General features: G+C 41.1%; 1 protein-coding gene across 2 annotated transcripts; it reads left to right on the top strand.

Annotated features, from left to right (window-relative positions):
* The first annotated feature begins 294 nt into the window (after positions 1–294).
* SUCLG1 (succinate-CoA ligase GDP/ADP-forming subunit alpha) lies at positions 295–17,644 on the top strand. 2 transcript variants are annotated; one of them, XM_074904297.1, is made up of 9 exons: positions 295–428; positions 8,657–8,760; positions 9,650–9,766; positions 10,288–10,500; positions 10,589–10,646; positions 12,930–13,013; positions 13,636–13,787; positions 14,261–14,449; positions 15,425–17,644. In XM_074904297.1, the coding sequence occupies exons 1-9, from the start codon at positions 377–379 to the stop codon at positions 15,449–15,451; spliced, it is 996 nt and encodes a 331-aa protein (XP_074760398.1). In that variant the 5' UTR covers positions 295–376; the 3' UTR covers positions 15,452–17,644. The 2 variants fall into 2 exon arrangements, with proteins under 2 accessions (XP_074760398.1, XP_074760400.1); XM_074904299.1 differs by having other exon boundaries at positions 377–413.
* Positions 17,645–21,187: the final 3,543 nt, after the last annotated feature.

Raw genomic sequence — 21,187 nt, 5'->3', positions numbered from 1 at the left:
GGAAGCCTCCCCATTTGCAATGCCTTTTGGCTGTTTAGAAACGCTTCTCCTGACCTTTACTGACAACCCATTCACGTCCCAGGGTGGCTTTGAACGCTCGCGCACCCATCAGCCACGGCTCTGGCCTGAATTCAGCAGCGGCCCCGAACCCCGCCGCCCTCTGAGGCCACCGCGGACTACCGCTCCCACAATGCCCCGCGGGGCCTCCGCCTCGCCTCTGATTGGCTGCCGCCACAGGGGGGGCCCTCCGGGCTGAACCAATCCGCGCGCGGGGCTGCCCCGCGCCGCGCCGGGGTGCGCAGTGCTCAGGCGCCGCGCAGGGCCGCCCGCCCGCCCGCCGCGATCCGCCGGGCCGGTGTCATTGCCGAAGGGGACGATGTCTCACTGCAGCCGCGCCGCCGCCCGCCTGCTGGGCCGCTTCCTCCGCCGTGAGTACCGAGCCGCCGGCACCCTCCCGCCGCCGGGCCGCGGGCGCTGCGGGGCCCTCCCCGCTGCCTGGCAACCGCGGTCCGCCGCGGCCTGCGCCCCCCTCGCCGCCCCTCCGTTAGTAGGCCGCGGGGCGTGAGCGGGGGGACCGGCCGCCGCCGGAGTCCCGTCGCCTCCGCCTGCCGCGGAAGGGGAAGGGGCCGGGCCTGCGGCGGGGCAAGGTCACCCGGGGGAAGGGGAGCGTCCCGCGTGTCCCCGGGGGTGTCGCCAGGCCTCTGGGCGCGGCGGTGCGGCCAGCAAACCCCGGACCCGGGCCTCGGTCTGGTGGCGGAGCTGGGTCCCCCCAGCCTCAGCGCGGAAGGCCCAGGGCGGGATCAGGGCGCTGTTCTCCAGTGCCGGCAGCCGCTCTTCTATGGCTTTAGGTGGAGGGAAGACGGAGGCAGGCTCCTCTCAGAGGTGCACGGCGGTACAGGGCACGGGGCACACGTGGCTGCAAGAACTATTTTCAAAAGTTAAGAAAAGTTTTAGCATTGAGAGTCGTCAGCCGCAGGTGTGGGGACCCGGAAAAGTTGTTCCCTCTATTACATCCTCGGAAATACTAAAAACTCGACAGGTCCGGAGGAAGTCTGGCCTTGGATCTAGTCACTTCGAGTGGTGGTTTAGACTGGGGACGTGTTGAGGTCCCCAAGTTATCCTGTAGTTTCAACACAAGTTTGTAAAGTTGTTTTTGTTGCCAAGAATAAGATTATTGGCCTTTAACTGGAGAAAACATGAACAGTCTGAGAGTAATACTTCAGCTTGGAAGTTTTCATATGTGTTCTAAAGATCACAATAAAAAATAAAAGTGCTTTTTTTTTCCTTTTCAGTGTGTCTTTTTCTGCAATTAATGCTGCATCCTCTGCCGAAATTGGTATGGCTATGCCTAGGCATAGGAGCAGTTTCTTGGAAACTAAGGAGTTGGTGTGTTAATCTTGGTTCTTGCAGCTGAGAATGAATGGACAAGCTTAAACCTACTTCACTTCACTGCATGCAAAGTATTTTTCTCTCAGTGTAGTGGTAACTTGCAGGTCACGGTCTAGGAACATGATCTCACAATGTTATAAGCTGGTCTGGGTTGTTTTGTGGCACACCTACTCTACCCTCAGGTATCCATTCCTACCTCCTCTTCTCCATGAGCAGGAAACTGTTTTCTTACTGTACAGTTAATTTTTGCCAGTTTAGCTGTTTGAATTGGCTCCCTGAGTCCAATGAGAATTGGTTCTATGGAAGGGGAACAGGTGGGAATGTAGCACCTCCAATTTGGCTTAATTTATACTCCCAGCAAAGCTACTCTTGGTTGCAGTCTTACGTGTTAAAAACCCACGTTGTTCCCTTTACAAATAGCAGTAAGAGATTCAGGGAAGAGTGCTTCAAATGATTTTGGGGGCTTGAGAGAAAGAAATGGTCTGAGTGGTTCAAGAAGTGTTCTGTTTGCAACAGTTCATAAAGTCTTTTAAAGAAACTTCTGCAAGATGAAATAGTCCTTCACTGGGAACTTTGCTTTATTTGGTTTGATACTCTACAAAATGTTAAAAGACTGCTGAAATCTTAAATCTGGACTTTGTACATACATTTTCGGTAACAAATAATTAACATCTTGGTGATTTAAAATCATGAGTTTCTAGTGTGTTCTGTTGGAAAGGAGATGCAATATCTATTTTTGTTGGTGCATTGCTGAAGGAAACATGCAGGTTGTCTATCCATAAGATTGAGCTCAGGAAACTGAAAACACGGTATGAAATGTGTCAGTGAATGGTAGGTGCTTGCTTAGAGTTCATCTCAAAGCACTGTTTGTATATGGACGGAGTCAAGAAAGACCAATGCTGGTCTATACCACACTTTGAAGAGAGTCTTTGTAGGCACCTTAACTGTGATCTGAGAGTCAGGATTAGGGATTTTATGTTCTGGATGTGTTAGAAGGCTTTGGAGAGCTCTTAGATTAAAAGATTACAGTGAATTATGTGAACACCCCTGGCAAAGAATTGCTGCAGAAATAACAAGCTAAGATGAAGAATTTGTTAGTTGTTTTTATGTCAACAGTGTGTAGGGAGGAAAGCTCACAAACCTTGAGCTGCACAACTTCTTAGATGAGTATACAAGGGGAGAAACAAGTTTGTTTGCTTACAAGAAATAATTGACTTGTGCTGAGAAGAACATGCTTGTTTCCTGAGGGGCCTGCAGGTTCACAGGGATCCTTCACTTTGTTTCAGCTTCATAAATTCGGGGGAAAGCTTTTCTTTCAAATGCCATCGTGTGGCCCCCTGTAGCCAGTAATGCCCATCCCAGTGAGCGGGGATTTTTGATTAGGAAAGAGACTTATGTTGAAAGGACTGAAATTTTTCTGAATGTCATTTCCCACTAGTCTTTTGTTCTAATGTGATAGGTGTAGCATAATCACTTCATTTGTCCTTTACAGCCTGATTAATTAATTTAATTCTTCACTCCTGATCCATGTTTATAGATTGGGGTTTCCATTATTAACAGGAATTTGGCAAGGGAAGGGTGGGAGAAGACAGGCTTCGGGAGTGATACCTGGAAATCCTCTGAGCACATAATCAATCCTCTTAAAGGAGTAAGATATTCTGAGCAATCCCTCAGTAGCTTGAAAACTTCCTTGTCAATATGGATTATCTTCTAATAATGTAACTGATCTCTTTAAGGGTGATTTCTGTAGGTGGGTTTGGAGAGGGGAGAGAATTATTCAAGTGTTACTGTGTCTGAGTGGCCTCATAGTGAGGACTAAAACCTGAGAAAGAACTGGGATGGGAAACTGTGGGTAGAATATTCTTGTTAATATCAAGCTTCTAGTCAATAAACTCTGAAATTTACTGCAGCACTTCAGTCTTTGCCTAACTTTTTTTAATGTCTGCACTCTTCTATAATGTGAGAAGCTGTCCAGAACTGTTTCTGTTCTGTCCTCTTCACGCGACGCATTTGTAGGCAAGGAAAGGAGATAGTCATAAAAATGCAAATTAAACATATACAAAATATTGAAAGGATTTCTCAGGAGCAAACTGGTAGAAATCAAGGAGTGGGGGAGGGATGTGTGTGTGGAAAAAAAGAAAAAAAAAAAAAATCAGCATTTTAAGTAGCACTCTTTGTATCTCAGTCCTTCCCCGCGTTTCCCCTGCACTGGCCTCCATTTTCCCCATTTGTATTGGAGCCCATATGATTTCTAAGGCTTTCTTCTTTCCTTACATAGGTAATAGAAAGGAAAAGGAGTATCTTCCTTCATCTCCAAGTTCTCTGGCTATTTCAAGGAGTAATAAAGTATTTCACTTATTACTTTTCAGTCTTCTGGCAGTGTAGGTATATGCTCAGGTCCTTCCAGAAATGGATCTCAGCTGTTTCAGTTTACTTTTATATTATGCTCATTTTATGAGCACCCTCAGTTGCTACCTCAGCTTCCAAACTTTTATTATTTTCTGTCTGGGATAAGTGTGGGTAAGAGGAAGGCACTTTGGATTCCTGCTGGTAGCTCTAGGAAATCTTGCAGGAAGGCCTGAAATTACCAAGTTTTCAGGTTTGTGTAGTTTGAAGAAGAGATTTAGCCCTTAGTATCTATACTGTCAGCTGACTTGCACAACCCAAATAAGTTGGGCAAATGTAGCTTGGGTTGCATCATTTTAAATGAGATTTGTGCTTGGGAGGTGTTGCTGCTCAAGGAGTGCCTGGAAGCTCAGTGTAAACCGTATTTACATTCCATATGTGCTTTTAAATACCTTGCAAGTGGTCAGTTTAAGGTGTAAATGTTAAACATATTTGGAATTTATGATAAATAATAGGGTATTTTTCTAGGAAGGGTTGTTAATTGTAATACACAAGTGAGCTTAAAGCCCTGCTTGAGGCTACAGGTTGTGAGTTTTCTTTTAAGAAGTAAATGTAAGGAGTTTTCCCCTTACTTGAACTGTGGTGAGTTCTGGGCTCAGCTGGGGCCTTTTTCCCTGGAAATGCCAGAGTAACTACCAGTAGCATTTACGTTGGAAGTAACTGTCTCTTATTTTCTAGTAAGGCTTCTTTACTGTAAAACAATTTGTTCAACATACAGGCTTATACAACTTTGCTAAATTTTGATCTTTTCAGATAGATCCTGGGACAGCAGGATTTTGGTATTTGAGCACTTTTCATAACTGCTTGGTTGTCCTGTACGATGGACTAAAATAGGTTCTTGCCACAGTATGTCTCTTTTTAGTTATGGAGAAGCTAAAGTACTGGAAAGCCAAAATAAATGCATCTCGTTATTGGTAAAACTTTTTTTTTTTTTAAAAAAAACCACACACTATGCAGAAGAGAACTGGGATGGGGCAGAAATGAAAGGATTGCTTGGGAAAGATTATCCAGTTTCTTATTTTATTTTTAATACTTTTTCTCTAAAGGGCTATTACAGGCCTTTGTTGGACACAGTAATGGTATTTGACAAAATACAGCATTTCCACTGTGCTTTTGGTAAGATTTGGATTTGATAAGGCTTGTTCTTACACTCTAGGGCTTCATCTGGAGCCTGCACCTTTGTAACTTGGCCTGTAATTTAGATGTGTGCATTAAAATAGCATCACCAATGAGTTTGGCTTTTACTGGTTCATGGCAGAAGAGCATTTTTTTTTTTTTAATCCTGTCTACTTGAAACAACATGCATTTGGGCACCCTGATTTGTTCTAGTAAAAGCAATTGTGTGAATGGGTGTTGGAGGCTGTGAAGCAGTACTCTTATTTCTGACTTTTATCTGCTGTGAACTTAGGTGTGCCATTTCTGTTTTCCACCTGTTTCCTTCTCCTCTCATGTCGGTCTTAACTATTTAAATTGCCAGCTGTTTGCACCTGGGACTTGCTGGTTGTGCTATGTATAGCAGAGCCTCATCCTGACTGATGCCTCTACTGCTCCTACTGTGCAGATAACTGGCGCAAACTTTCCTGCTTCAGGCAAGGCCGTGGTTAGAAAGAGAGCTGTAACATACCAGTTTAACCCCCCCTCAAAACCTCAGACTCATCCAGCCCAGAAAATGCAAGGTGATTTTTTTTTTTTTTTTTTTTTTTTCTTAAAAAATGTATCGTTCCCAAGACATGTCCCCATCCTAAGCTGCCTCTCTCTGAAGACAGCAAATGGCTCAAGCCTATAGCCAGGCTTTTTGGAAACAGCTGTATTTTCTCTGAACCAGGGCTTTTCAGGAATGTGAGAAGCACATACAGTTTTCAAGAGTAAATCCATACAAAGCTGTCTTAGTTATCAGTGCCTAAAAATTTTTTTTTTTCTTGGTACTTTGATAGCTTGGAAAATGCTCACAACCTTCTTATCCTTGTATATCTATATAGTCTTCTCTAAACTGAGAATTGAAAAACTTAAGCTTTCAAAAACATTTTTTTGCAAGGTTATAAATATCTGAAAATAGATACGGAGTGGACAGCTGAACTGGGACTGTAGAATTGCTTTTATGATCTAGAGAAAGGAGTGACTATTTGTTTTTTTTTTTTTCTCAGAACACTGAAATTACTGAATGCGTGCCGTGTGCCTGGCAAAGCAGCCCTCTCATTTTGAAGCTGGAGTTGTCAGTGTTATAGCACAGACAATATGTGTAAAATTTACTTTTGAATTAGTGTGGCCTGTTTATTCTTTACCCTTGCAGGCCCATCAGAGGGCTTTCAAAACATGCACTGCCATGCTTCTTGGAAGCCCAGACTGTTCTCTGCAAGGCATCACTGGTGGTAGGTCATGACTGTAATAGCTTCTTCACAAGGAGGATCCTCTGCTTTTCTGAGGGTTGGGTTTCACCCCATCACACCTCCTGCCCGTGAGGGTTTGCCTGAATGGCTGGGATCAGACTGATGGATGCCCTGCTCTCCTAGCCAGCAGGCCAGATGTTTCTTTGCTTATTTTGCCTCTCCTTTGCTGGAGGCAGGCTGCTCTTTCCCAGTTGTGTCTTTGAGTCACTTGGTTTGCAGCTCAGGTGCAGCCTATAGGGTGTTGCAGCCTTGCCTAGGAAGACTAGGCTGTTGGCCAAGGACGAACACGATACTGTGCTGTCTTCTGTAGCTGTGGCACTGAACAACAAGAATTTTCTCTACCTTCCACAGGCAGCCTCATAACCCTATTTGTTAAACCTTAGCTTCAGACCTGTTTGGTCCAGTACTGCTTTGTATTTCTTCATGTGTAACAAGTTCTGTAACAGTGTTTGTGGATAAAGATGTGATTTAGGTTAAAACCCTGCAGGTCAGTAAGCAAACATGCACATTTACCACTTTACTTACAAGTTTGTTGCATGCTGCTGTCTATATTTCTCTTTAAAATCTAGCTGAATTTTACTTTATGTTGGCCTGAAGATGAGGTGCTGCCACAGCTCCTTAGAGAACGGCAAGAGGTGATTGAAATCCTGGGTTTCTGTCAGTGCTTTTTTAAGAACAGAGTAAGGACTTTAGATTTAGCAATAGCACTGATGTCTGTAGGCTTCTTCTGGCATGGTTTTATTTTTCTTGTCACTTTTTTGAATAGAAGTAAAGCATAAAGGCAGTGTATCGCTAAAATTTAGTTGGCAGAAGTACTTGTGGAAGAGTCCTACGTAGCTCTGTGGTAGAAATGTGTATATACATGGATCTTAAATTTTCTGCTTTTTGCTGCCCCATAGAAATTGTGTTATTATAGGGTGTTAATAATGCATCTTAATAAATTCTGTGCAGATTCTTTATTCTTAGCAGTTTATATTGAAGAATATATTTTTCATTTTTCCACTTAATAGCTTTACTTCCTTCTTAAAAATAATAAAAATAATAAAAAAAATCCCTCCCTTGTTCAGAAATGCCTGAGTAAGTATGTGGAACAGTCCAGGGACTGTGATTCAGAATTGTTTATTTTTTTTTCAACTTTCTTTTTACTTTCTCAAATCTTAAGTGGTGAAGTTTTAAAAGACCTAAAGAGGTAGATACATCCTCATGTCAGTTTCTGTATTAGAATTGTCCAGTCCTATGTTCACTCTAAGCACAAAATACTGTTTTTATCTAAAACACTTCAGGGAGTAAATCGATCCTGATTCCCTCAAAACTCTGGTATTTGAAAAAGCATATGGCAATGTGTGCATCTGTTTTATACCAGACCTTCTTTTCCTTCTCAAGCTGTTGTGCCTGGTAACATTCTGTGCATTTTGTTTTTAATCATTTGATGTCAACATGTCTTTCCCTTCAGCAGAGATGCAGTCATTCACCTTGTCTTTTTGGTACCAGCGTGCACCGTGTTGCTTTTCTGTAGCTGTGTTGTGTTGCTGTTTTTTCAGTACCAGAGTTGTGAGAACTAAACTGAAAATCATTCCAGTGGAGTGTCTGGCAAGCTGTATTTCCTCATGTGCCCAAGTGTATTTCAAGCAGTGACGCCAAGGCTCCTGTAGCTTGGCATCTGATGGAAAAAGGTCTCTTGCTGTATGTCTTGCTTGGTGTGAGGTATCACAGAATCCTCTAGGTTGGAAAAGACCTTGCAGATCATCCAGTCCAACCATTAACCTCACACTGACCGTTCTCAACTTCACCAGATCCCTCAGCACTGGGTCAACCCAACTCTTAAACCCCTCCAGGGATGGGGACTCCCCCCCCTGCCCTGGGCAGCCCATTCCAACGCCCAACAACCCCTTCTGCAAAGAAATGCTTCCTGATAGCCAGTCTAACCCTGCCCTGGTGTAACTTGAGGCCATTCCCTCTTGTCCCGGTCTCTCCCAGGCTGAGGGAGCTGTGATCTCTTTTGTATCTCTCACTGTCTGGTAGGGAGTGTGCTAGTTCACAGGAGGTATAACAGAGTACCCGTGTTATAACAGCCTCTGAGATATCGTGATTTTAGTTTTGCTTTGTCACTTCGCAGAATTTCTTAGAGGAGGGAGACATATTAATTTGCAAATGAAAACAGTGGTTAAGATGTTTCTGTCTGTTGTTTGTTGTGAGGAATACTGATACTAAGTACTCAGTATGAGAAATACCTAGCCTGATTCCCAGCAAACTAATCACAGTCATAGAGCTAACTATAGGTGTTTAATATCTTAGAATGACAAGTACTGAATATAGCTTTCAGAGCTGCTTTTGAAAACATGAGCTGCTGGATCAATTAATCTTCTGATATAAGCATTAATATATATGTGCTTATTGATAGGATGTTTTTGACTTACAGTCTAACAAAGCAATTGGTTAATGGTTTGTCTCCTCTTTTTTTTTTTTTCTTCTAGTGCAGCAGAATGGAGTACGACACTGCTCCTACTCGGCATCAAGGAAAAATCTGTACATTAACAAAAATACAAAGGTTATCTGTCAGGGTTTTACAGGCAAACAGGTATGGATATGAACTATTTCTTCTATCAGCCTTTCAGTTCAGAAAGTTAGTTGGCCAAAACTCATAAAAACACATAAAAGGGATTATATACTGGCTTTGCCTGTGTTGATAAAAAGCTGGACTTCAGGAAGGTCCCTTCAGCACTGCAGTTTCTTTTCTGTGGTCCAAATAGACTTTTTTTTTTTTTTCCTTAAATTCAATAGACTAGATTTTTTTTTCCCCACTAGTGCACAAGCTTAAAACTTGGTTTGGAGTCATCTCTATTATATTACTTTCGATTTTTTTTGTTGGTTTTGTTCTTAAGCCTTTTTATTGTATAGAGCTGAAAGAGTTTATTTGTGAGGGGAGATTTGCAAAAAACGACAAAAGCTGTACCATTTTAAAGTGCCTCTTTCACAAATGCCTTTGTCAATGCCTATGAATTAAGTTTCTGGTTTTATTTCAGGATATTTAATAATTTTCTCATATTCACTCTTTTACGCATTTGTAAGGGAAGAAGACTGCTTTTGCTAAAACTATCAGCGAGTCATGGATGAGTGCTAATTTTTTCTACTTCATTATAGTGTTTGTCATCTGCCACAGATGTCAAAAATAAAATGTGGCTGCTATGTCTGCAGGTGTATTAGCAACACACAACAAAATATCCTTTAGTGTGCAACCAGAGTGCTCTGATTTAAAAGAGAAAGCGTAGCATATTCTGAATGCATTTAAAACATGTTGATGCACTCTTCAGCCTAGCTGATTGTATAAATGTCATGAAAACTTCCCTTCTCATTGTAAATTTAAGTGCCATAAACTGCCTTCAGAATTATAGATAATATGAACTTTTTTTGGTTCATTTTGTTTGCTATTATGTGCCTTTTAACTTTACTTATTTTCTCTCTCATAGGGCACCTTTCACAGCCAGCAGGCGTTGGACTATGGCACCAATCTAGTTGGAGGAATTTCTCCAGGGAAAGGGGGAAAAACTCATCTGGGTCTGCCAGTGTTTAATTCTGTGAAGGAGGTAATTTGCAGCAGTGACTGGAGGGCAGACAATTTAATGCTGCTGAAGGGTTTCTTATTACATTGCTCACACTGAAGAGACAAACATTTAGGCCATGGATGTCAGTGTGCACGGAGTGAAATAGAAGCCTTGTAAAAGAGAGAGCATTCATTGTGGTCAAGCATGAGTTTGGCTTCCACTGTGAAGTTCACAGAGTTTGGATGCATTTATTTTATGGATGCAATTAGTTTCTGATTGATTCTGGTGTGTATGATGAATTTGTAGCAAACTGTTATCTAAAGGTATTTTTGATGGTGGTCATGGGGCAGATCCTTTCCAACAGTGGTTAGTTTGCAGTTCCCTAGTTGCATTGTATGTGTCCCATCTTCAATGAATTTAACACTTGCTTTTGATTATAGTACATTAATACATATCCATTAACTTAATTTATGCCTGCGAAGGGACATATTTTAAATGACTAGCTGTCAAGTGTTCTCTTTGGCCCCACTAAATACTCGGTATCTTTTTTATGTCCGTTGTAGGCTAAAGAACAAACAGGTGCTTCTGCCACTGTTATATATGTACCTCCTCCATTTGCTGCTGCTGCGATCAATGAAGCAATCGATGCAGAAATGCCCTTAATTGTATGCATTACTGAAGGTATTCCCCAGCAGGACATGGTTCGGGTTAAACACAGACTGCTTCGGCAGGATAAGACACGACTAGTGGGCCCGAACTGCCCTGGAGTCATCAATGTAAGTGACTTCTGGATTTCCTCCAAGGCTGAACCATTCTTGGTGATGGTTTGAATGTTCCATCTGACTTCTCCCACTCTTTCCTTAGCCTGGAGAATGTAAAATTGGTATCATGCCTGGTCACATTCACAAGAAGGGAAGAATTGGTGAGTTTTTGAATATTTATGCATCATCTAAAACTGAAGTTTGGTGCTCTGGTGCTCTTACTCATGAGGCTAGTCACATCCTGCCCTGCAGACAGTCGACACTGTAGAACAGCTTGTCTGTCCTTCAGTTTGTAAGTGCCATTATCAATCCTGAAGGCCAAAATCAGTCACTCTGTCATAGCAGACACTGGGTACTGGTGGTAAAGGCAAAACAATTGGAAGTTTCCTTAGGTAATGTGATTAACTTCACACTCTTTTTTGAGGGTGCCTCCATTTATCTTGGGATTTGAGAGCACTAAGCTCTCCAACACTATTCCTTCAAGCAGCTTGGCTCCTGAGGACTAGGATCCTACTACTATAGTGAGCTCAGTGTTACAGCAAAGAGGAGATTACAGGCAAATTTATAACATGTGATTTAGACAACTATATGGTGGTGAGTGGAAGTAACAAATGTATCCACTTCCCAGACAGTGGAATTAAAGTCAGAAAGGCAGTGACTTGTTCATAAGCATATGCTGGTTACAAACCCTGTTGCATGCAAGTCTCTTGTCCTGACTTCTGTTGGTTCCTTGTTCTAAACTATAGAAATAACAATTTGATTATTTTTAAGAGAATGCTGTTCAGGAGCTATAAAGAAAATTCTTCCAAAATACACATTTGTACTTAAGTAGAACTTCAGAAATGTAAACAGCATATGCTGCTGTTGTCTGTCAGCAGGGTAACCGGTTTAATGTGAGCACAGTACCCTTTGCAACACTACTTTTTTTTTTAATGAAAAGCGTGTTTACTATGGGAAGATCTGTTCAGTGCTCTTGAACTATGTGGACTTGGTGCAGTTTTTCTAACATGAGAAACTATCTCTGCTACTTAACCACTTCTGACTTGAGAATAAGCTGTACCTAGTGAATACTGGAGGATGTGTTAACACTCGTGTCGGCTTTTAGAAGCACCTATAAACCTGAATTTGAAATATCAGATGACTGCAATTATGCCCTTTGTAGATACCATCAAGATATGGTTCTGTGACTGTAAAAGGTAGCACCAATCAGTCATGCCCTGAGCTCCCTTCTGAATCAAAGTTCTGTTAAGATTTGCTGAATATCTACAAGAAATGTCTTGTAGTCACAAAATATTAGAATCTGAATGGAAGGCACATCAAGTGCAAAAGAATATTTTAAATCTTGAAGCCTGTTCCCCCACCAGTGCTGGAATCATTTTCAATGGTGATCCAAGGATCAGGGTATAAAATTTAACTTTATCATTCTCCCAGCTTTGTCTGACACTATGACCTTTGGTGATATGCTCCCCTGCTTTTTCTTACTGTGAGGCATCCGAGAATCATTTGATAATCTTGGGCTGCAAGTTATAAAAATAGCCACAGTCTTTGGACCCTTATCAGTAGCTTCTGTGAGGCAATCTGATCTTAATAGTAAACAGTAAGTGCTTTGCAAACACAGCAAGAAAAAAACCTTTTCTAGAAACAGCTGATTACACTAAAGTTAATCTAGTGGTGTATTTTTGCCTCTGTTCATGCAATATACTTAATATATTCCTTGCTAGATGGTTTGAAGTAGATGCAAGATGATAATCTGTTTTTCCTGGAAACCTTCCCTCTTGTAGTATTAACAGAAGTCTTGACTTGGAGAAACAAATGAAAAAACATGCAGATGTTTTCCCCTGATCTGGGCTCAGTATTACCTTCTATTTTAAATTGAAAAGTAGGGTTGTGGTCTCCTGTAATACCTCAATATAAATGCTGAATGTGTATTGTAGAGCAGAGAGCTGCAGCAACAAATGCCTTAATAGTGATAACTTGTGTTTGTGCAATATGTTTCTGTTCTGGAGGATCTTGTGTGCCTGGCTGTATTAATATGGGATTGTTTTGTTGTTAACAAAATATTGAGCTGCAATTGAGTTGAGCTGCAACTCTGCTTCAAGTTCAGTGCATCAGCTACTTGCATACGAGAAAAGAATTATATTCTTCTATTTATTTTCCATTCTCTTTCCTGGTAAAGCTGTAGCATGAGGAATGCTGTCTCAGCCAGTATTACTGACTTTCTGAGCAGGTTTAGTCTGTTGACAGTTAAGTGTCAAAAAATGCCAACCAATAAATAGTACAGACAGAATCTTATGCAGAGTTTTCATGTTTTGGCAAGAATAGCGGAAAACCTGGTGTCTCATCTTCAGTTTATTAAGGTGATTTTAATGAATATAAGAACAACTGCTTCTAGTCATGTGCTTAGCTATGTTAGTGTTAAGTTTATCTCCTTTTCTTACCTACAGGTATTGTGTCAAGATCTGGAACACTGACGTATGAAGCGGTTCATCAGACAACGCAAGTTGGATTGGGGCAGTCTTTCTGCATTGGTAGGTTTCCTCAGAAACAGCTTATTGCACCTGTACTAGTCTGCTTTTTCTGTACAAGAAGAAGTCCAAAGTAAGTTCTTATTGCAAGCGTAGAAGTTGCTGAATGGCAATTATGTTGAGAAATGAGATCCCTATGTGCTGTGAAGAGTATAACCTTTCTCTATTATCATTTCCACATCGGATTTGTAAAAGCCTGAAAACCAGCTTTGAACAGAGAACTGACAGCAAATATGATGTCAGTTTAGAAACAGACTTTACCAGTGTTTAATATTATAAAGGGATAAGGCATTCTTAGGCATTTAGTTGGGTATGTTAAGTAAATTGAGATTTTTTTACAGCAAAATTCTAGGCTCTTGGTCCTGCTGTGTCTCATACAGAGCCTCTGTATAAGGCATAATATTTTGCTTAGGGTTTGAAAGGTGATTATTCAGATATCAAAGCTTTCTGTAAATTGTGGGGGAAATAATTTGGAGCAGGAATTTGGCACACTGATTTGGGAAGAGCCTTCAGAGCTGCCCGTCCTACGAGAACGTGTGCTGAATTTACTTTGAAATTTTAACCGTAAGGGCAGTATCATTCTCTTGAGTTGGTCTTTTGTTTTGTGGTTTTAATTTTTTTTCAGGGATTGGAGGTGATCCCTTCAACGGAACTAATTTTATTGACTGCCTTGATGTCTTCCTGAAGGATCCTCATACTGAGGGGATCATATTGATTGGAGAAATTGGAGGAAATGCTGAAGAAGATGCAGCAGCATTTTTGAAAGAAAATAATACTGTGAGTCTTAAACAGCTTGCTTCTGGACACCTTGTTAGTTAGCCAACTTTTGCCATGTCAAGGAAAGCTTAGTTCAGTCTTTAATCTCTATTTACTGAAAAACCAAAGTCTTACTTTTATGGAAGAGTTTTAAATTAGGAGCTTTATCCAGATTAAACCTTAACTGGTGAGCAGTGTCAACTTTAGGTTTTTTAGTCCTATAATAGTTGTAGTGAACATTCTGGTTTTTGTAATACACATGGCTCTGTAGAGAGATGTTTTAAAGTTTCTGATAGCTTCTGGTTTATGATGATCATCAAGAGAGAAGGTAGGCTACACTCTTCAGACTCTTGGTTCCATGTTGTCTGAGGTTTGTAGCTATTTAGTATCTTTGCCTGGCTAGATGATATTTAAAAGAAAATAAAAATCTGCCTCTGGAATTGTTTCATCTTGTGCCTCGCCCACGTAACACAATATCTTTTCTTTCTTCTCAGGGTCCAAATGCCAAGCCAGTAGTGTCATTCATAGCTGGTCTGACTGCTCCTCCAGGCAGGCGGATGGGTCACGCTGGAGCAATCATTGCTGGGGGAAAGGGTGGAGCTAAAGAGAAGATAGCAGCTCTTCAGAGCGCTGGGGTTGTGGTCAGCATGTCTCCTGCTCAGCTAGGTAGCACCATCTACAAGGTTCGTTGCTCAGAAATTGGTATTCATGCTCATCCAGAGGAAGAAGCTGTTTTTGAGGGAATAAGAGTTGACAGTACATTTCTTACCCAGATATTCTGTTGCTCTGAACTTGGTTCATGTAAGAACTCTATTGACTGAACAAGCTGCAATTACTTAAATAATAGGCACATGTAGGTTTATGTAATGTTGTATTTATAGAAAAGTAAACAGCAAAATAGGGCAGAGCTTACATTTTGCTTTCAGGTGTAGCAACTTGTTGAATTGTGTGTTCTGGATGCAAAGAATCTGAATTTAAACTATGAAAACAGTCTTTGAAAGTAGGGTATTTGAGGAAGGAAAGCCATGACATATAGGCCTATCTATTGTAAGTACTAATTCAGAATTACGGTTGATTGCACACAGCTGAAAAACTTATGTGTGGAATAGGATTATTTGCATTTCTTAATTCATATCCCAAAAAAGCCATTGCTTCACAGCTAGCGCAGATGCATAATTCGACTGTGCTAGGTATTATTTTTTTTCCTGTGGTGACCATACAGTACAGCACCTTCACAGGCTGCTGTGGGATTCTTCATTTCTTCTGTTGTGTTCTTTCCTTTACTAAAATGAAAATCTTTACTTAGTTGCTTCCCTGGCTTTGAATCCTTTACTATAAGGATTCTACTGCAGTTCTTAGGCAGAATTAGAGTTTTTTGGAAGCTCGCTACACTATGCCTGGGAGCAAGTGGTTCCTTGACAGCCTTGCGCTGACTGCAGCCAAGCACCACTGCCTTTTCATAGCTGATTTGTTAATGTGAGGTGGGAGAATACTTATCCTCCTTCCCACTCACTTGCACGCAATTATGCATTTTATATTTGAATTTTTAATTCCAAAAATCAGGTTTCCTAGGAAAAATACAAAATAATTTAAAATAAAAGAGTAATAGAAGCCTTTTCTTTTTTTCCCCACCTGTAATGTTTGTGTGCTGTTTGCAGGAGTTTGAGAAAAGGAAATTGCTGTAAGAGAAGACACTTTGGAATACTGTCTCCAAAACATCAGTGCAGCACCTGGCCTCCGCTTATCTTTTGTCTGCTAATCTTCAGTTGCCCAAATGACTGACACTGGTCTATGAATTTGACTTGGAAGCCATAAACCTCCTGGCTAGACCTGTTTTGATGTCTCCTTGGTTCAGACATGACCACCTCGTTGTAAATCACAGCAAATTAATAAATCTACTACAAAATCTGATTCATCTTTTGAATTCCTGAAGCAGAGCCATTACTTCAAACATCATAAACAAATTAGTCAGCCTTGAAGGTCTGAATCTTTTGTAACTTAAGCACTGCCCATTTTAAGGTAAAGCTGCTTACAGAGGTGCTTTTAAGGATCTAGGCACTGACTTTATGCACATATCACACTTTGCTTTATTTTTAAAAAATCCAATCTTCCTTGTTTATTGCTGGCAAGTATGTTTGTTTGAACAACAGGCCAAAGTTTCCGTCCATTAAACCAAAGCTGCTGGATCTGAAAGGGTTGTTTGTTGATCCACGTAGCTGGATATGCCTGAAGTCCAGGCTTTCTTTTCAAGGCTGATGAGCCATGCACTGTTTAGCCCTCTACTGACAAGGAATTCTGTTTTTTGGGTGGAGAGATGGAATTTTTATTCACAAAAATGAATCTAATTTCCCATGTGTATTCAAAATTGTCTGTAACTATGAAAATGATTTGGTCTCTAGCTTACATTACCTTAATTTCCTGTTTATCTTAACTAGGATGGCATTGTTTGTGTGTTCTGAAATCCTAATAACATAGGAAAATAATGGAGGAGAATTATTATTCTCTGGAAAAGAATGTAATATGGTAACTTTCTGGATAACACTCCCAGCACTGTAACAGAAAGCCTTTTTTTTTACTTTGGAAATAGCCCAAGCACTGTGCCTATAAATGAGTGTTAACAAGTTTTATCAGGATGGATTAAAACCAAGATTGCTTTCTTCATATAGAGGACTGAAAGTTCATGTAACCTGGCACTTGTCTAAAGCTAACCTTGTGTTCCATAAAGGTGCTGTTACGGAAACTCGTGTTGTTTTTTGTTTAAAACTGCTCTTAGTTTTCTTACTCAAACGCCTGTGGAATTTATCTTCCTAATGCAAGCAGTGAGTAGGTATCTTGACTCAGACACTTACAGTTCCTAGTGCTAAGCCCTGACGAAATGCATAAAAGGACAGGTCATATCTCTGCTGCATAGAATGTGTGTTAATATGCTTCATATATGGCCAGGCATCAGCCAGATGATATAGGCCTTAGGACACAGAGACCAGATGCTGTATTATTCACCCTGGTATGATTTACTGAAATGAACCTGACATCCTGTCACTAGACAGCTGAAAGCAGTATTGAGTGCTAAATCATTTGATAAAGCCTATGACAACAGATAGGAATTTTCTTAATAGATCTGCTCAGTTTTCTGGCGATGCCTGTGGAGCAAAAAGACTGAACGGTGCCCTTTAACTAGAGAAACAGCAGTGCTGATGTGTCTCAGTCCGTGTGAGAGTGCAATTCTTCACCAGTGAGTGTCAGGACACTGCAGCCTGTCATCTTACAAGCCTGCTAATCAAAGCAGCTCTTCGTAGTGGTGAGCTTCTCCAGAACATGCCCTTTGGGATGGGTAATGCTTCTTGATGAACTACCTGAATTTCATCGTTGCCACCAGTGTTAGGACAGGTGACCTTCCAGGGCAACTGAAGCATAGTAAGTTTCCTGCTTGGAGGTTGCTCCATGGAAGCTCTTTTAGGGGCACCAGCTATTTTAGAAGACAGCCGTAAACTCCAGTGACTGTTGTCCCCTGAAAAGGTGTTTTGTTGTATCTTGAGATTTGGGGACGGGTTTAAAAATGCAATCTTGATTCTAACGTTTGCAGCAGTCATCTGGTGCTGCACCTTAGCAGCTGCCTGGTCTGTTCAAGCCTGGGGAAGCGGTGTGTACCAGCCTGGAACTGAGCATCACCTAAGGATGGGGAAGAAACCTGACCTTGTCTGATACAAAGGCTTAGCTTTAGCACTAAGTTTTCTCTTGCTGCCTAAAAACCTGTACTTGGCAAATATCATCATAGCCTCTTATACTGCTAATGACAATGTCTCCTTGGAAAACATATTCACATTTGTTTAATACCACATGTACTTGTGAATAAATATTTTGAGTAATCTGTTCTGGAAGATTTTTCATTTATTTATTTTTTTTAAGGCAGAAGTTAAGTTACTGTTGAGCCTTAAACCTGTTGCTACTTTATATCTTAGTAAGTAGTTCTTACCTGTAAGAGAAACATTGCTTATGTTACTGTTGGAATTCTCATCAAGGTTTATGAAATAGTCCTTTTGTTTATCTTGATCCAAACTTGGCAATGGTATCTGTCCTTAAATCACTTTCACTTTTGAGGAATGAGTTCTAGATATTAGTTTTGGTCAGGGGAATTCATTGCTGTGCTGATTTTCTTGAACAAAGAGAAGAGGATGTAGGTCCAGTTCTTGCTTTTTTTTCTCTTATTGGGCAGTATTTATCTTTGGATGAGATCTAATACTCTCACCAGTGGGTGTTCCTTCAGTTTGATAATTTTTTTTAGGTTGACTAGAGAGGTATGTCACACCTAATGAATGCTATGCCTTTTGTGGTTTTTTAGAATGTATTTATGCCTGACTTTTTTTTTTTTTCTTCTGTGTTTATGCTGTTTTCCAGGATGAATGTTTTGTTATGTAATATTTTGGGTGAAGACAGTGGTAATTCTCTGTACCTTTGTACTTAAAATGACCCTCTGACCTGAGATTCTAGCAAGGGGCTTTCTGAAGAAACACTTTATTGAGGCTGACCAGTGAAAACAAAAGAAAACATCGATGCCACTTCATTTAGTCAGATAAGGTCTCCGTGCACTGGAGGTGGAGGACGGAGAGGTTGCTGAAAGATGGCCAGCTCTGTACTCTGGTGTCAGGATGTTCTTAAAACTGTATAGGATTATCGAGATGATTCACAGTGGATTTCTCAACAGCTATTGTCTTAGTTTCTGAGGTTAGCCACAGTTCTTCAAGCCATCTTTGGATGTGCTGCTTTATCTCCTTGCTTACCCGCTTCCTTTTGTGGTGGATTGAAACTCCACAGGGCCCTACCACAGTGCTTGTTAAAATCACTGGTCTGCTGTATTGAGGTGATTTAGGTGGTTTTAGCTCCGTTGAAGATGCAACTTAATTCTTCACAGGTCAAAGGATGGATTTCAGGCTTTAAGGTGAGGAGAGGAGTGCTCACTAATGGGCCTCACTGGTGATAAGTGGATTAGAGGCTGAGCTCTGACAGAAGGCTGCTGGTTAGGTAGACTGAAAGTACCTACAAAGCCACGTTGTCCTTCTGGGGACAAACTTCTGTCTGCCTGGGGCAGTGACTGGTGTCTGCTCACATTTGGGCACTGGTTCCCAGCAGGTCTAAGTCTAGTGACTGGATTCCTTGCTAGCAGCCAAGTGAGGGGTGGGGACAGAGCAAATTGGGCCAGAAAATACCAGAATCTGAGCCCTGAGAGACATTATAGTGGTTTCAAGAAGAACCTCAGGAGCTGACTTCTGTGCTGCTGGTTTCAAAGCAGTAGCCAACTTGTGATGCCCAAAGAATAATCTCTCAATTGTGTGGAAACTGTGGAATTAAGTATCACCTGCACTAACACAATAACTTGCTCAGTTTACCATCACCTTTGCTCTCCCTTTCCTGCTGCCTGTCACTGGTCAGGATTAGATTAAAGCTTTTTGTAAAACAGTCTGTGTGCAAGTCTGATAATACAGGCAGGAGCCTGCTGGTGATTTCTGAAGGCAGTAACAGGAGGAGTTGTGCTGCTGTGGACACCTGGCAGGCAGCAGATTCAGGGTGTTTTACACAGAGGGCTGTTCCTCCCGGAGCATCTGTACTACAGGGCTGGGAGTGCTGTGGCAGCTCTTGGCTTTGTGGTGACTAGAAATAGCTGGTGAGGAGGGGAGAGTCCAGGTTTGATGTTTTCTGCAGAAATTGTAACACCAAAACAAAACAAAAAAATCTCTTGGACATCAATTTGCAGTACCCCACTAGCAATTAAATGGGGTTTATGCTACATGTCCTTGGCCATATTGTTAAATAATTGATTCTTCTGAATTATGTAATAAGGGATTAAACTATTTCTGTCAGAGATACATCCTGGTGCTGGGTAGTACGCTAGTTTCCCCGTAGTTAAGGTGTGTGAGTTGCTATAGGCAGCAGCACATACAGGAATTGCTGTTTAATTTGCATCTACCCTTTGCTCTGTGCAGCCCAGAGCACCGAGGACCTTTCACAGAGGGTTAATTGAGATGGGTGGTAGTGGAAGCTAGATAGGTAATTCACGATTAAGAGTAAGTAATGTGCTAGTCCAAATTTATAGTAGTGGCTCATCTGCCTCTCTTCCTCCTGTCCTGCCTTGTCTGAATAATGAAGGATGGGATCCCTGTACTGTGTTATGGAGATGATACAGGAATTAAAACCTGATAGGTACCATTTTTAGAGGGAGTTACTCTGATATCTCCCCTTTCATCGTATCTGTGAGGATATGGTTTAATGTTGAATTGACCTGGAATCAAAGTTTACAATTTTGGAAAATTTATTGACTCAAAAATGCTGAAACACTTTACATTTTCAAAACTAAATTGGCAACTTGTTCCATTTGAATTTGAGACGCAAACAGGATATTTCCCTAGAAGTGGGAATCTGAGAGTTTTGCTCGAGTCAAAAACCTCAGGAAACTCTCAGAAGCACACTGGTGAGTGTTTTTTGTTTGGGTGGTTGGTTGTTTTTGATTTTTTTTTTTTTTTTTTTTTTTTTTTTTGGTGGTGGTTCCAGTCTAGGCTTTCTGGCACATGATGTCTTCAGTTGGATTTTGGACCTGCTGAGCCTCCATAGCTCACTAGCAGGACTCAGACCCAGATGGTTTGCTGCCACTCAAAGCACCCAAAACTCATTAAAAACTTACTTGCTTTCTGCAAGTTATGTGATCTCAAAAGAAAAGGAAAGAGATTGCTCTCTGTTTACACAAACCACATAAATATATAGAACTAGGAGAAAAAAATGTTTTTCTGTGCTATAATCACTAAACCACACACAGCAGTGTTTGTGCTGTGAGTAGGCGCAATATCCTATAACGATGTCTGTGCTGTGCAGATACATAATTAAGGGTCTCTTAAAATCTGTTTTGTTGCTGTAAAAGACAGCACAGCAAATTTATAGTTTTCAACACATCTGTAATGTTACGAGATAGTTGCTTAAAAAAAAAAAACCTCACCAGCCTACAAACGTTTTTTCACTTGTGATTTTGCTCTCTAGGTGGCAGGTTTTGACGCTAAAACATGGTTTTGGTTCCTGCTCTGAACTCAGGGGCTGAAAATGTGCTGGAGAAAGAGAAGATGAAAACAAAACACTACTACTTTATTCTTTCTGGATGTTATATTGATTTATGATCATATCCTTTTAGGTGAGTTGGAGAGAGGTGCTAAAGAACCTAGCTGGTTTTCCTTCCTGTGTTTTCAGTACACCCATGATGTTGAAATTTCTTGTTTTTCAGGCTGGTATGAGTAATATCTGAACTGTGTGGCTTTAGCAGTCAAATGGGACCTGCCTTAGAGGAATACCTGTCTGCATTTTGAAATGGATAGGAAATGGCTTCAGACTATTTCTTCAAGGGCTTAACAATTCTGCCTTTTTTTTTTTTTGCTTTTACTCAG

The sequence above is a fragment of the Athene noctua genome, chromosome 4, assembly GCF_965140245.1.
Source record: "Athene noctua chromosome 4, bAthNoc1.hap1.1, whole genome shotgun sequence".
Lineage (NCBI taxonomy): Eukaryota > Metazoa > Chordata > Aves > Strigiformes > Strigidae > Athene > Athene noctua.
The sequence above is the reverse complement of the archived record's forward strand: the minus strand, read 5'-3'. Positions and strand labels throughout refer to the sequence as shown.

Excerpts from the sequence above, each read along its gene's own strand:
- SUCLG1 (XM_074904297.1), top strand. The coding sequence starts at position 377 with ATGTCTCACTGCAGCCGCGCCGCCGCCCGCCTGCTGGGCCGCTTCCTC. Across the intron at positions 10,501-10,588 it reads ACTGCCCTGGAGTCATCAAT|CCTGGAGAATGTAAAATTGG; the intron begins GTAAGTGACTTC and ends CTCTTTCCTTAG. Across the intron at positions 13,788-14,260 it reads TTTTGAAAGAAAATAATACT|GGTCCAAATGCCAAGCCAGT; the intron begins GTGAGTCTTAAA and ends CTTTCTTCTCAG.